Raw genomic sequence first — 16,081 nt, 5'->3', positions numbered from 1 at the left:
TGCTTAACATGTTGGAAACACTTAATCATGTAAATATCAATTTCATTTAATATACATAAACATGGAAAAGTTCGGGTCACTACACTCACTAGTACGAAAAGACCCCTCCATATCGGAGATCCAACGATTGCTCTTTAGCGGATCTCGTTCACCATTAAAAGTGGGAGGTTGAGCATCCTTGAAGTTTTTGTAGTAGAAGTCTCACCTTCCTATATTATCTTTGTGGAGAACAACCTTAACTTGTTCCTTGACTATATTGACTACTTGCTCGTCAATCGTATCTAAGAACATCTTTTTAACGTCCTCTAGAAACTCCGCTTTTTGACGTTCGAAGATGGCCTCTACCTTAGCCGTGAACTCGGAGTCCTCGCCTTGATCACCATTATCATGTCCGTTCCTCGTCATCATTCTAAGAAATGAACTCGGTTAGGAACGCAACACGAATAAATTATATAAAACGTCGCGAACAATAATCACAATCAAATAATTACGCCACCGTTCGCACATCCCATCTAGTTCAATACTTGTTGTACATCACTTACTTGACTTGGCTTGCAACCGTAATAATGGTCGCGAAGCATTATTACGCTCACACGCCATGCCGAGCTTATGAATACAACAACCATTTCGCTAGATGTTCAACACAAAACAACATGATTACTAACAACATAATCAATACATAGCTACTTCACCTATTCTCTAAGGCACTAACTAAAACCCAAACTGACCCGTAATCCTACAAGTCCCGCAACAAATAAGCACACACAAAAAGTCTAAGTCTAGGCGCCTATCTAAAGTCACCTAAATCCCTTAGACCATGCTCTGATACCACTTATAACGACCCAACCCGTTATCCAACCGAAACCACGACTTAAAAATAATTTGAGTGACAGTGTATCTGGATGGTGTCCAGTTATCTGGACGGCTTCCAGCAATGAAGACCTGGATGGTGTCCAAGACTTTTGGACGGCGTCCAAATGTACTGAAAGTTTCTGATCAGTTTTTCCAAATCACGAGAGCAGAAAACCCGCTTCCCGACACTTTTAAACTAAACGGTTTTCACAACCTGTCATAATAATTAAAACTAAGAGATTTCCATCATAAAACTAAGTTTTACAACACCGGGCCCACATCGACCCAAATTACGTTAAAGTAGCAATTTCGACCCAAATGAGTTTAAGTTCTAAACAAAACCACGAGCATGATGTTTGGGGATAAACTACCCAGCCGAATCCAAATATAATCCAAGCAAACATCAAAAGGGAAAATCATCTAATTCCGAGCATACCCTTGCTACGTCCGCCTCCGAACCTAAAAATGTAAACAACGAGAGGGTAAGCTAATGCTTAGTGAATGCAATACTTATACGGATACATACATAATTCAATCACTTGCATACACCTACACAAACAATACAATATCATTAGCAAACCGCAATAAACATATAATCGTACGTACAACAAGTCAACACCATTAGCATAGAGACCTCAGCAATAGAACGTATAATACTAGTGAAACTTACACACCCCAACATACACAATGTCGACATTCGAATCGATGGTAGTCGACGAAGAGCGGTAGGTAAAATACGTTAACCACTCACCACCCATCGCAACGCGTACGTGGCCGACGAAGAGCGGTAGGTCAAATACGTTAACCACTCACCACTACGCACCATGAGGCCGACGAAAAGTGCAACCGAAACATTGACACTTACCTCAATCACAAGGATGGCCGACGAAAAGCGAAACCGCTTACCATCCTACGATAAGTGGCCAATGAAGTGAGGATCCCTAAACGGATAACACTCACCACTTACCCCAACACACATAGGTGGCCGACGAAGAGCGATAGGTCGAACGTTAATCACTCGCCACGTAACCATACATACCCATGTGACCGATGAAGAGTGATAGGTCGAGTATTAATCACCCGTCACATAACTAAACGCACACATGTAGCCGATGAAGAGTGATAGGTCAACCATTGATCACTCGCTACATAACCAAACACACACATGTGACCAATGAAGATGAATAGGTTAAACATTAATCACTCATCACATGCTTCACCTCCAATCGTGGTCGACAAAGAGTCATTCCTTCCGGATATCACTTACCACATAACGCAAACCAAATATAGCCAACGAAGAGCTATCCATACGGATATCACTCACTATATTTTTCAACCCAATTGTGGTCCCCGAAAAGTGAATCCTAACTGATATCACATACCACGCCGCACACAAGCAACCAAATTATATACATAAACGTATAAATATTCCGCTCACCTCGATTACTTAAAAAGCAATCCCGTTTGAGCTCCGAATCATCCAAATGCAAATCACCTAAGTAGTTCACAACAAATAATCTAAACACTCTAGCTTATATCCAAAACACCAATAAGTTCAATATTGACCCATTTGCATTTACTTCCACTTTGTCCAAGTCAAATCTCGCTCAAAACACCCATAATCACAATCGACTAGTGACTATGTTCCAACAACTCATTTTACTCAAGGTTTCATCATCAAAACACATTACTTGCATCATTTGACACAAAACCCATTTTGACCTAATCTCAAGTCAAAACACCCATTTTGCAAGCTTATACATTTAATCACTTATAACCTAAGTTAACTAGTGATATTAACACCCGAACATGATTATCAACTAATCAATTTCATCATCCAATCCAAAACCCACCAATAATGATCATCAACACCATTTACTAGTTAAATCACCCATTTATCAACTACTGGGTCTTATTCAAGAACACACAATCAAAATGCTAACTTTGAATATCAAATCCAACAAATGAAATTCGGTGTTAGAACTTACCAATACTACCACAACGTAGCCAAGAAGGAAAGGAACAACTTTAAAACCCGGACCTTCGATCGATTCAAGCTCTTTCTTTCCCAAATCTCCAAATCTCTCTCTAGAATCACTCTCTCTCTCTCTCTAAGAATGAAGTGGGAGTGTTTGTGGATGTGAAAAGTGATCCAAAACTGAATCCCAAACTGATAATATGGCTACAAATCTGGTTCCAAGTGAAAAGACACAAATACCCCTCTTAATATAACAAAACTGCACAGCTGGCCTGCCAGTTCATCTGGACGGGGTCCAATAATCTGGACGGCGTCCAGTCTTTCTTTACTGGACGGCGTCCCACCACCTGGACGACGTCCCAATCAACTGCACAAGAGTGAACTGAAACAGGGTCTTACAAATGGGTGGAAATGTTGGGGAATTAGCACAACTGCTAAGTGAATGGATACTATCTAATGGACCAAGCATAAGCAACTAAACATGCAAGGGTCACAAATATGTTAACGTCCTGACCTAGCATATAACAACAACTGAGAATATACGGATCAACGGCTTGTACGAGCACACGACTTTGCTTTTCAGGCTACAATCTACCGATAGTCCTTTTTACTGAATCCACTACATAACCGTCCAGACGCAACACATGCTTCCTTCTATGCTACATTGAACAGAGAGAAACGTCTTGACCCGATCAGGCTACCACGGTCGACCTCAAATAAACCCTGACTTGCCGCCTCGGTGGGTTCCCAACCTTGCCGCCTCGTTTGGTGTCCAAACTAACAGTGCACACATAAGATCACAGATAATCAGTCATGTAATTGTCCTAACTAGCATGGAAATATCTAACTGCACATGGCAATCATACTGAACATAAACATAATAATAAAGAGTCTGAACAAGTAGCGTGCCAGCTACTTAATACTCTATCCGGAGATAGATCCACTCACCGAATACCAACAACTACTCAGATTCTCACTACTTAGCCTCGTTCTTGTCTTTCTCACCTAAGAACACCATAAACATAGTTAGTTTCTGTCCGTTAGCATGAGACAGCACAATACAGCAAATCAGTATTAAAAGTGTCACTTAAAGTCTTCTTAACACTTATGTATTTTCGAAATTTACATTCTGATTATCATAAGACACGCGGGCAGCATAACAGCTAGAAAACATCCATTAAACAACAATACAACACTGATCTACATCAATACGGTTGCAGATGCATCCATACGGTTACAAGCCCATCCATACAGTTACATCATGTATCTGTACGGTTGCAAGTCCACAGCCTGGTTGCACAAACACTACTGCATCTGTATGGTTGCACGCACACCCGTACGGTTGCATGTTGTATCCGTACGGTTGCAAGATGCATTTGTACAATTGTGTTCATCGAGCAACAGTAGCAGAAACTGATGGGTTTCGAACCAAAATCACTCAATCTTGTTTCCAGACATGTTTTTGACCCAAAATCCACACACAACATGTTAGAAAAACATTTAAGGACTTAAACCCTCTAGTTTCAAGCATTAACAACACCAAATTAGCTAGATTTGACTTAAAATCCAATTTTGACAAAACCTAATTTAAAACCATATAAATCCATCAATTTGAAACTGAAAATCATGGATTATTACCTTGAAATAATCACGAAAACGGTAGTAACAAACCTCACAACACAATAGCAAATCTAAAAACGAGATTAAGATCTAGGGTTTCCAAGTGGTGAGAGTTTGGTACGGTGTTGTTTAGAAGTTTCAAGAACAAATGAGAGAAATAGCTGGTGTATTGCTTATATATCCGTGTTAAACACAATTCCCCTTCAAACACGGGTATTTACCAGTTATCTGATAACTTTTGTACTTAATTTGATAGCCCTAACGGAGTCCAAATTAAATAAACGAACCTGTTCTGTGACCCTTGTTACAATCTGGTATTAACCAAATAATAAAATAACACAAAATTAAAATATTCAATTAAAATAAAAGCATAATTAGTCACACAATTATGCCTAAGGGGAGAAAGGTCATTTTACATCTAAGCCCGATCTGATGATGTTACAAATCCACCCCCTTAAGAAGATTGCATCTTCGGAATCTGGTCATAGTTAAACAGATGTGGACTACGAGCCTTCATCGGCTCTTCAGTCTCTCACGTAAGATTCGATCCTAAACTATGTTTCCACTGAACAAGCACCATATGGATATCCTTCTTTCCTAACTTTGTTACCTTTCTATCGACAATTCTAACAAGTTCTTCAACTAACTTTTGATTCAAGTCTACCCTCAAATCACTCAATGGAACTTTTTGCGTTTCATCGTCGACCTTACACTTTCTAAGGTAACACACGTTGAATGTGTTATGAATTCCTATCAACTCTGTCGGAAGCTCTAATACAACTGTCTGGTCGTTAACCCTTTGAATAATTTTTAAAGGCCCAATATACCTTGGAGCTAACTTACCCCGTTTACCAAACCGGATAACTCCTTTCCACGGTGAAACTTTCAAATACACACTATCCCCAACCTCAAAGTTTACCGGATGTCTACGTGGATCAGCATACATTTTATGTCTGTCACGTGTCTCTTTCAACTTTTCACGTGCTATCACTACCTTGTCGGCTGTTATCTGAACTAATTATGGGCCTGCAAACTGTTTCTCAATTGCTTCTAACCAACAAGTCAGCGTTCTACATTTGCGACCATACATCATCTCATAAGGCGGCATCCCAATACTTAAATGATAAGTATTATAGGCTAACTCAATCAAAGACAAATGTTGTAGTGACCCGAACCTTTCTATGTTTATATATATTAAATGAAATTTTTATTTACATGATTAAGTGTTTCCAACATGTTAAGCAATCAAACTTGTTAAGACTTGATTAAGTGAAATAGATTTCATATAGACAATTGACCACTCAAGTTGACCGGTGATTCACGAACGTTAAAACTTGTAAAAACTATATGATGTTATATATATGGATATATATATATATATAGTTAACATGGTATTATGATAAGTAAACATATCATTAAGTATATTAACAATGAACTACATATGTAAAAACAAGACTACTAACTTAAGGATTTCGAAACGAGGCATATATGTAACGATTATCGTTGTAACGACATTTAATTGTATATATATCATATTAAGATATATTAATACATCATAATATTATGATAATGTAATAATTTAACATCTCAATTGATATAATAAACAATGGGTTAACAACACTTAACAGGATCGTTAACCTAAAGGCTTCAAAACAACATTTACATGTAACGACTAACGATGATTTAACGACTCAGTTAAAATGTATATACATGTAGTGTTTTAATATGTATTCATACACTTTTGAAAGAATTCAAGACACTTATCAAAATACTTCTACTTAACAAAATGCTTACAATTAAATCCTCGATCAGTTTCATCAACAATTCTACTCGTATGCACCTGTATTCGTACTCGTACAATACACAACTTTTAGATGTATGTACTATTGATATATACACTCCAATGATCAGCTCTTATTAGCCCATGTGAGTCACCTAACATATGTGGGAACCATAATTTGGCAACTAGCATGAAATATCTCATAAAATTACAAAAATATTAGTAATCATTCATGACTTATTTACAAGTAAACAAAATTACACATTCTTTATATCTAATCCATATACCAACGACCAAAAACACCTACAAACACTTTAATTCTTCAATTTTCTTCATCTAATTGATCTCTCTCAAGTTCTATCTTCAAGTTCTAAGTGTTCTTCATAAATTCTATAAGTTCTAGTTTTATAAAATCAAGAATACTTCCAAGTTTGCTAGCTTACTTCCAATCTTGTAAAGTGATCATCCAACCTCAAGAAATCTTTCTTATTTACAGTAAGATATCTTTATAATACAAGGTAATACTCATATTCAAACTTTGATTCAATTTCTATAACTATAACAATCTTATTTCGAGTGGAAATCTTACTTGAACTTGTTTTCGTGTCATGATTCTGCTTCAAGAACTTTCAAGCCATCCAAGGATCCTTTGAAGCTGGATCTATTTTTCTCATTTCCAGTAGGTTTATCCACAAAATCTGAGGTAGTATTGATGTTCATAATATCATTCGATTCATATATATAAAACTACCTTATTCGAAGGTTTAAACTTGAAATCACTAGAACATAGTTTAGTTAATTCTAAACTTGTTCGCAAACAAAAGTTAATAATTCTAACTTGAATTATAAAATCAACTAAACACATGTTCTGTATCTATATTATATGCTAACTTAATGATTTAAAACCAGAAAACACGAAAAACACCGTAAAACCGGATATACGCCGTCGTAGTAACACCGCGGGCTGTTTTGGGTTTGATAATTAAAAACTATGATAAAATTTGATTTTAAAGTTGTTCTTCTGGGAAAATAATTTTTCTTATGAACATGAAACTATATCCAAAAATCATGGTTAAACTCAAAGTGGAAGTATGTTTTTCAAAATAGTCATCAAGACGTCGTTCTTTCGACTGAAATGACTAACTATTACAAAAATGACTTGTAACTTATATTTCAGACTATAAACCTATAATTTTTTGTTTAGATTCATAAAATAGAGTTCAATATGAAACCATAGCAATTTGATTCACTCAAAACGGATTTAAAACGAAGAAGTTATGGGAAATACAAGATTGGATATTTTTTTTATTGTCGTAGCTACGGGAAATATTGTAACAAATCTATATTAATCATATCCTAGCTAACTTATATTGTATTATACATGTATTCTAATATATTATATAATTTTGGGATACCATAGACACGTATGCAAATGTTTTGACATATCATATCGACCCATCTATATATATTATTTGGAACAACCATAGACACTCTATATGCAGTAATGTTGGAGTTAGCTATACAGGGTTGAGGTTGATTCCAAAAATATATATACTTTGAGTTGTGATCTAGCCTGAGACGTGTATACACTGGGTCGTGGATTGGGTCAAGATAATATATATCAATTTATTTATGTACATCTAACTATGGACAACTAGTTGTAGGTTACTAACGAGGACAGCTGACTTAATAAACTTAAAACATTAAACAACAACAACAATAACAAAACCCAATACCACATGAGTGGTGTATGGGGGAGGTAATATGTAGAAAATCTTTCCCCTATCCGAGAATAAAGACAAGTATTTTTCCACCCAGAGTGAAACACTCTCAAGAGTAGAGAAAGTCATCCCTCTCTTTATTCGACGGATAAAGAGATTGCTTCCGAGAGGACCTCCGGCCTTTAAGTCGGAAAAAGGTTTTTTTTTATATAAAAAATAATAATTTCCATGGGTTTTAAATCAAATTTAGACGCCATGAAAATAGTAGAATTAAATTTCCATGGGTTTTAAATCCTGCCTGAAATTTAATTTAGGTTCTAAGAGTCAGTCAAGTCGCCAACAAATCGACGATTGCAGTCGACTCAATAGAGCCGTAAAACATTAAAACGTATTAAAAATGTTGTAAATATATTTTGAACATACTTTGATATATATGTACATATTTGTTATAGGTTCGTGAATCGACCAGTGGCCAAGTCTTACTTCCCGACGAAGTAAAAATCTGTGAAAGTGAGTTATAGTCCCACTTTTAAAATCTAATATTTTGGGATGAGAATACATGCAATTTTATAAATGTTTTACGAAATAGACACAAGTAAATGAAACTACATTATATGGGTGAATGATCGAAGCCGAATATGCCCCTTTTTAGCTTGGTAGCCTAAGAATTTGGGAACATACCCCCAAATTGACGCGAATCCTAAAGATAGATCTATCGGGCCCAACAAGCCCCATTCTGGAATTTGGAATGCTTTAGTACTTCGATTTTATCATGTCCGATGGGTGTCCCGGAATGATGGGGATATTCTATATGCATCTTGTTAATGTCAGTTACCAGGTGTTCACCATATGAATGATTTTTATCTCTATGTATGGGATGTATATTGAAATATGAAATCTTGTGGTCTATTACTATGATTTGATAATATATAGGTTAAACCTATAACTCACCAACATTTTTGTTGACATTTTAAGCATGTTTATTCTCAGGTGATTATTAAGAGCTTCTGTTGTTGCATACTAAAATAAGGACAAGATTTGGAGTCCATGCTTGTATGATATTATGTAAAAACTGCATTCAAGAAACTTATTTTTGATGTAATATATTCTTATTGTAAACCATTATGTAATAGTCGTGTGTAAACGGTATATTTTAGATTATCATTATTTGATAATCTACGTAATGCTTTTTAAACCTTTATCGATAAAATAAAGGTTATGGTTGTTTTAAAAATGAATGCAGTCTTTGAAAAACGTCTCATATAGAGGTCAAAACCTCGCGACGAAATCAATTAATATGGAACGTTTATAATCAATATGAACGGGACATTTCAAATGTATATCCCACGGACCACCGTACTCTAACACAGGACCTAAGCATATCCTCTAGTATCTGTATTGCACGTTCACTCTGACCGTCGGTCTATGGATGATACGATGTACTCAGATATACCCACATTCCCAAACTTTTCTATAAACTGTTCCAAAAGTTAGACACAAATCTAAAATCCCTGTCGGATACGATAGATATCGGAACCCCATGTCGACTAACTGTCACTTTCAAGCACAAATCGGCCAGAACACTCAACGAGGTTGTCTCCTTTGTTGCTAAAAAGTGTGCGCTCTTCGTCAGTCGATAAACAATTACCTAAATCATATCATTACCTCTATGAGTTCTGGGAAATTTTGTCACAAGATCCATCGTAATATGATCCAATTTCCACTCTGGAATTTTCAACTCACTACAAGGAAACTGTTATCTTTGGACCCCCAAAGGGGTCCTAAAAAGCCCATTCTTAGGACCTTTGGCCTGATAGGACTCTCAAACCAGTGGACGTATAGGTGGACGTCCTATTAACCAAAAATGGTCCTAACGGCCATAGGACCTTTTTCATGAGTCCTATTAACAACATAGAAAGGGTCCTTATAGAGTGACATATTAGGACCCTTTATAATATACTATGACACATAAATTTGTATTATTAGAACATATTAGGACTCCAAAAAAGTGTACTAATATAATTGAGTACCACAAAAAAGGGTCATAATATAAATAGATGTTAATTAAGCACCACAAAAAGGGTCCTAATATAATTTAATACCACAAAAAAGGTCCTAATTTAGTTTAGTGCCCCAAAAAAGGGTCCTAATAAAACTAGATATTAATTAAATACCACAAAAAAGGGTCCTAATATAATTTAGTACCACAAAAAAGGGTCATAATATAACTATATGTTGATTAAGTACCACAAAAAGGAGTCCTAATATAAGTAGATGTTAATTTTGTACCACAAAAAAGGTCCTAATATAAGTATACGTTCGTACAAAAAAAAGGGTCCTAACAAGTAATAGGAGTTTCGAATATCCGGTTCGGATATTCGGGTCGATTTCAGGTTTTGGGCCAGGTTATGGTAATTGGGCCTTTCTAGCCTAGTTCAGATAATTGAGCCTTTTGGATCTGGTTATGCTAATTGGCCCGTTTATGCTTACTGGGCCTTTTGGTCTCGGTTATGCTATATGTCCCTTACGGGTCTGCTTCAGCTATCTGGGCCTTTCAGGCCTGCTTTAGCTATTTTGTCCTTTTGGTCCCAGTTCGGATATGGTTTTCTTTTGCTACATCAATTTATTATTCTTTACATTTACAATAAATTCTAAATTACAAAACAAATATTAAATATTAAACATAATGTTGTTTCAATCCAAATAATATTATAGATTACATATTATAATATTGTTTCAACACCACAAATGCAAGAACATGTCTAGGTAACATCAACATATTACAGATCATTGTCTCAAAAACAAAAACTCAAAAAACAATATTCATCTTCAAACATTCATAATCAAACCGGCCAACATTACAAAACACACAAACTCTTCAAACCGCCACCATCTATCTTGATCACTCATCAAAATCTGCCACCTACAATTAAACCATCCATGTATAAGCATAAAGGTGTACATTATAATAATGAATCATAATTTTAGTACAAAATTAAGAAAGACATACCTCGATCAAAGCAGTAGGCCAAGCAATATACGTACCAATGACATCATGAATGTATCTCATATACTAAAATGGCCTAAACAAAACTTCATTTCTTTCGATAGCCACTTGAAGCTCTACCTCACACCAACCAGCTCCAAGTTCAGTCTGCAAAACAACCATAGTTGGATCCATGCTTACCAACTGTCCTCTTGCTACCTTGTTGTTTGTAACGCTTTTAACATATATTTCATCTCTCACCTAAAATTTATTTTCCAAAAAAAAACATTTATGAATGATAAAAGGGTAGAAAAATAGTAAGGTAACCTATTAAATTGAAACATACCTTTAAACGTTTAACAACCGAATCATTATCTTGAACACCCAAACCTTTGATATCAGCCAAAAAGTCATGTTTTTACCCCCGATATTAGCCCATAAAACCATAAAGTTTCAAACTATATAGCAAAAATAATCGCTTTGTGATATCGGCCAAAAAGTCACATTTCTACCCCCAAAATTAAGCCCTAGAACAATAAAGATTCAAACTTTATCAGCAAAATTATTGCTTTTTCAGTTGATTTTGTAGATTAAGTAATTACGAAGGCGATGCAAAAAGAATCAAGTAAAACGGAGCTAAAACGAAGATTCTAGAGCGAAAACGGTGAAAGACAAGAAATCAAGTTACGATCCAGTGAATTTCAGCTGACCAGGCAGCCAAACGGCCTGCCTGGCTCACAAACAGCCTGCCACACATCTTGATCAAACGGCCCCTGCAAACGGCTTCTGAAAAACGGCCCCTGCAAACGGCCTGCCAAACGGCTTGCAAAACGGCCTGCCAGCTATTTGCATGCAAATTCCAAGTCTATTTAAAGGGCTCTCTCCATCCATTTCAACAAACACTCAATTTGTAATTCACTTTATATTTTCAAGCTTTTAGTTAGTTTTTAGTAGTAGTTAGCTTAGCTTTTATTTTCCGGAGGATATCCTGGCGAGTCCCTGCGATCTCGGGCAGATTTCTTCAGCCTTTTGAGGTTTTTATCCGAAACGCTTGTCTTTTGTATTAAACATGTGTTCTTACTTTTTATGTTTAATAATGTGTTCCGATATTACCATGATAACTTAATTAATCTGTATGTTGCAATGATAGAAGTTTGGGTTAGCGTAATTATGTTAATTTAGTACGATTACTGTCGTAATACTGAACTAGGAAGTCTGATAGATTTGTATGCTAGCTTCTTAAGGATTGACCAACCTAGGTTGTGATTAGGACTTGTCCACCTATCTGAAGATTCTATGAACTCGGTATGTGTAACAACCCAACCCAAAATACAAATGACCACGCGGAAAATTGAAATAAAAAAAAATTTTCTTTGTACAGCTGGTGGCGCGGCGCGCCATTCCCATGCGCAGCGCGCAGAATGGGTCTGGCAGCCCGCTGTCCAAAAAGTCCCCAAATACGAAAATGTTCGGCCACTTCCCAACGTATTTAGACAAAACGTTTTTCACAACACAATCATATAAGTAAAACTAACATGGTCCATAAATAAAATAAGTTTTACGAACCCGGGCCCACATATGCCCAAATTGCCCCTTAAGTATAAAATACAAGTTCGACCACAAGAGTTTAAGTTCCAACAAGACCACGAGCATGATGTTGGGGATAAACTGCCCAAATCCTAGGTCGAATCCAAAAGTAATCCAAGTAAGCATCAAAAGGGAAAAATTATCTAAATCCCGAGCATACCCTTGCCAAATCCGCTTCCGTACCTAAAAATGTAAACAACGAGAGGGTAAGCTAATACTTAGTGAATGCAATACTTATACATATACATATGTAATTTACGTACACGCATCCACTTACAATACCATGCAAACAAAATGCATAAACGAGCTAGCAACACCAAACATACGACTAGCAACAACGTTAGTATATAAACAATCACAATAATATACTAAAATCACAACAATGCATAAATATAACAAACCGTTCCCCGCTATGGCACTACCGACTTGTAGACAACCAATAACATCGAGTCTCGCTCGTAAGATACCACCGACTTGTGACTCATCATAAGGTGTCACCGACTTGTGAATCACCAAAGGGTGTCACCGACTTGCGAACTACCCACCAATATCTATGGGTTACCGACTTATGAACGCCATGTGACATCACCAACTTGTGAAGCGCCACCAATAAGTGTCACCGACTCGTGAAGCACTATAGGGTGTCACCGACTTGTGAATCACCCGCCAATACATACGAGGTCACCGACTTGTGAACCTCCAAGAGGTTCACCGACTTGTGAATCTCCTAACGAGACACTATCGACTCGTAGTTCTCTTCACCCATAGCCTCAATAAGTCACCAACTTGTGACATAACACCCAATACTCACGATGTGGCACCTAAGGCCCACATCGCGTACGAGTAAATAAACCACATACATACATGTATAAATATTCCACTCACCTCGATTACTTGAAGAAGTGAAACTCGCAAACTTGAACTTCTTCCACCAACTTCACGTATATCACCTACGTAAATCATACATGCAAATAAGCTACAACTTAAGTTTATTCGACTTAACACATCCCAAGTGTAATTTCGACTATTTACACTTGACCAACTTTGACTAAGACAAATCTCACCCGAACCACTCATAATCATAATCGAATAGTGATTATGTCCCACTAATACATTTTGCACAAGGTTTGATCAACCAATCCCCCATTTGGACTCTCGACCCGCCCAAATTGACATAAATTGCAATCTACGCCTTTTTGCACTTTTAACGATACTCGAAAGTCCAAGACTAACGAGACCACTTCCCGCGTTCCCGAAATACCTAAATACACCTCTTTTAGGCTTTAGATGCATTTTAGATCAACATTTATACAAAAACCCATTTTGACCTAAAAACTAGTCAAAACACCAAATTGCAAGTTTACACCCCTAATCACTAACAATCCAAGTTAGCTAGTGATTTCATCAACAAATTTAGTTTACAAACTAACAACATCATCATCCAACCCTAAACCCACCAATATTAGGGTTCTTACACCAAAACTTAACCCATTTACCCCAAACTTCCAAGAAATGGGGTTTACATCCACTTTAACACAAACCCTAGCATCATAAACGAATTAACACAACTAAATCCGAATTAGGGTTTTACCTTTTGAAGAAAACGAAGCTAGCACAACCACAACACAAGAAATGAGCTTCAATTTGATGAACCCAAGCTTCCTCCTTCATAATCCAAGCTTTCTCTCACTTGTTTCTCACTCTAAAATTTGGGGATGAAGAAGAGAGGATATGGATAGGATTGTGGATGTGAATGAGTCCCCCAAACTGCATTTTGTGGCCTAAAACCATCCATATGCGAAAGGACTATAATACCCCTCATTAAAACACTTTAAAATGCTGAAAAAACGCATCAGACACCTTCGGAGCGCCGCTCCAAATGGTGGAGCGCCGCTCCAACCTACAGGTCAGTTTTCAGAAACTTGTTTTGGCCATAACTTTTTGACCGTAGCTCCGTTTTCGATGAATCAAATATCATTGGAAACATAATAAGATTTTCTTTCCAATGGTGAGGCTTTAAAACATCAACTCAAACTTTATTTGTTGTTGAAAAGATACGTACACACCTTGTCACTTCAGACAACGTCCAGTTTCCTTCGACGTTCGAGCAAGCAACACGTACATGCTTCGTATACTTCATACACGCATCGTACACCATAAATACATTATGTACAATAAATATTTGGGTCTTACAACTCTCCCCCACTTAAATTGGAACGCGTCCTCGCTATCTAACCCTCATCGCGAACAAGGACAACACACTTTTCTCAAGTTTTCGAGTCCTCACACAATCTCGTACCCCTTCGATGCCGCCATTGCATCCTATGAGTCCCACATCCTTAGAACGTAACGTCCCATCCACACAATAATCCTCCATGATCTCTTAGCACACTCTAATTTACAACTCAGAGTATCCTTTCCAACTGTCAACTAGTTTGGGTCATCCGTACCATGCACACGGTGATGGAATTTCCTGTAACTTTTCGGTACTTCCAACCGACACACAACCCCAAAATTCCCAAAACTTGTCCGCCATTACACGGTGAACATCATTTCGATCGGCCATTAAAGATGATCTTGTATAACTCTACACGAGACGGTCCAAATTAACACTCTACGTCTCTAGTCGGCTCCCAAAACGAGATGACTTCTGGAAAATTGCTCAAACATGCCTACCAAACCGAGGGACCACCGTACCCTCCGGGTACATACTCCCCCACTTAGGGTTTTAACCCCACGCTATCACCGTCAAGATGATAATACCTTGTGAAATTTCAACATTTCCACAACACACATGACCGGTATCAACGTAGGTCATACTCAAAATCTTCAGCGGGCTTACTTCGAACCTAGTCCTTTCGAATCAGTTAAACGTCAACGCCCGCTAATCGTCACAATAAACCATTATTGTACCTTCGGGTTTTCTCATCGGTACCCAAAGTACAAAGTAATCACACCACCGGAGTGAAAGCATTCCACCAGCAGGTATACGGAGGCACCTGACGCAGTGTTACGCAACTCCCATTACTACCATCGAGTCTCAAAAGCTCGACCCATACGGGGTCTATTCTCAGTGTCATATGTCACTTGACTACTCGAGGTTACACAATTCCAATGAACAATACGGCTCAACGCCCACAACTTTCTAGTGACACCCGCTCGTCACTATTCACCTAGGCCACACAACTAGCCTATTTACTTCTTAACTCAAGGAGATGCTTGGAACACCAAGACTTACACCCTAACTCGCACCGTCTCAACCGTTAACACGGTTACTTACGCACAATTAAAGGTAGTCAACAACTGTGACTCTACTCGCACACATCCATGGTCAACGTAAACACCTCTCGAACGGCATACCAATACTACGCTAAACCTTATGGAGAGCAATACAAGTAACCCTCTAATCAAATCACGGTTACACCCGACTTGGTTAAGCCTCCAACATGCCCGGTCAACCTACCTCGGCCAACCTTTAACAAGAATTAATTAACCCGACTCGATTAGTCAAATGCGCTCGGTCAACCCGACTTGGTTAATCAAATACCCTTAGTCAA

At 37.5% G+C, this 16,081-nt stretch overlaps 1 protein-coding gene across 1 annotated transcript; it reads right to left on the bottom strand.

Moving 5' to 3' along the window:
* Positions 1-3,484: 3,484 nt before the first annotated feature.
* On the bottom strand, positions 3,485-5,396 carry LOC139888810 (uncharacterized). Its single transcript, XM_071871797.1, has 3 exons — positions 5,061-5,396; positions 4,738-4,761; positions 3,485-3,607 (listed from the first exon to the last, which is right to left on the bottom strand). The coding sequence occupies exons 1-3, from the start codon at positions 5,394-5,396 to the stop codon at positions 3,485-3,487; spliced, it is 483 nt and encodes a 160-aa protein (XP_071727898.1).
* Between the last annotated feature and the right edge of the window lie 10,685 nt (positions 5,397-16,081).

The sequence above is a fragment of the Rutidosis leptorrhynchoides genome, chromosome 2 (assembly GCF_046630445.1).
Source record: "Rutidosis leptorrhynchoides isolate AG116_Rl617_1_P2 chromosome 2, CSIRO_AGI_Rlap_v1, whole genome shotgun sequence".
NCBI classification, from domain to species: domain Eukaryota; kingdom Viridiplantae; phylum Streptophyta; class Magnoliopsida; order Asterales; family Asteraceae; genus Rutidosis; species Rutidosis leptorrhynchoides.
The sequence above is the reverse complement of the archived record's forward strand: the minus strand, read 5'-3'. Positions and strand labels throughout refer to the sequence as shown.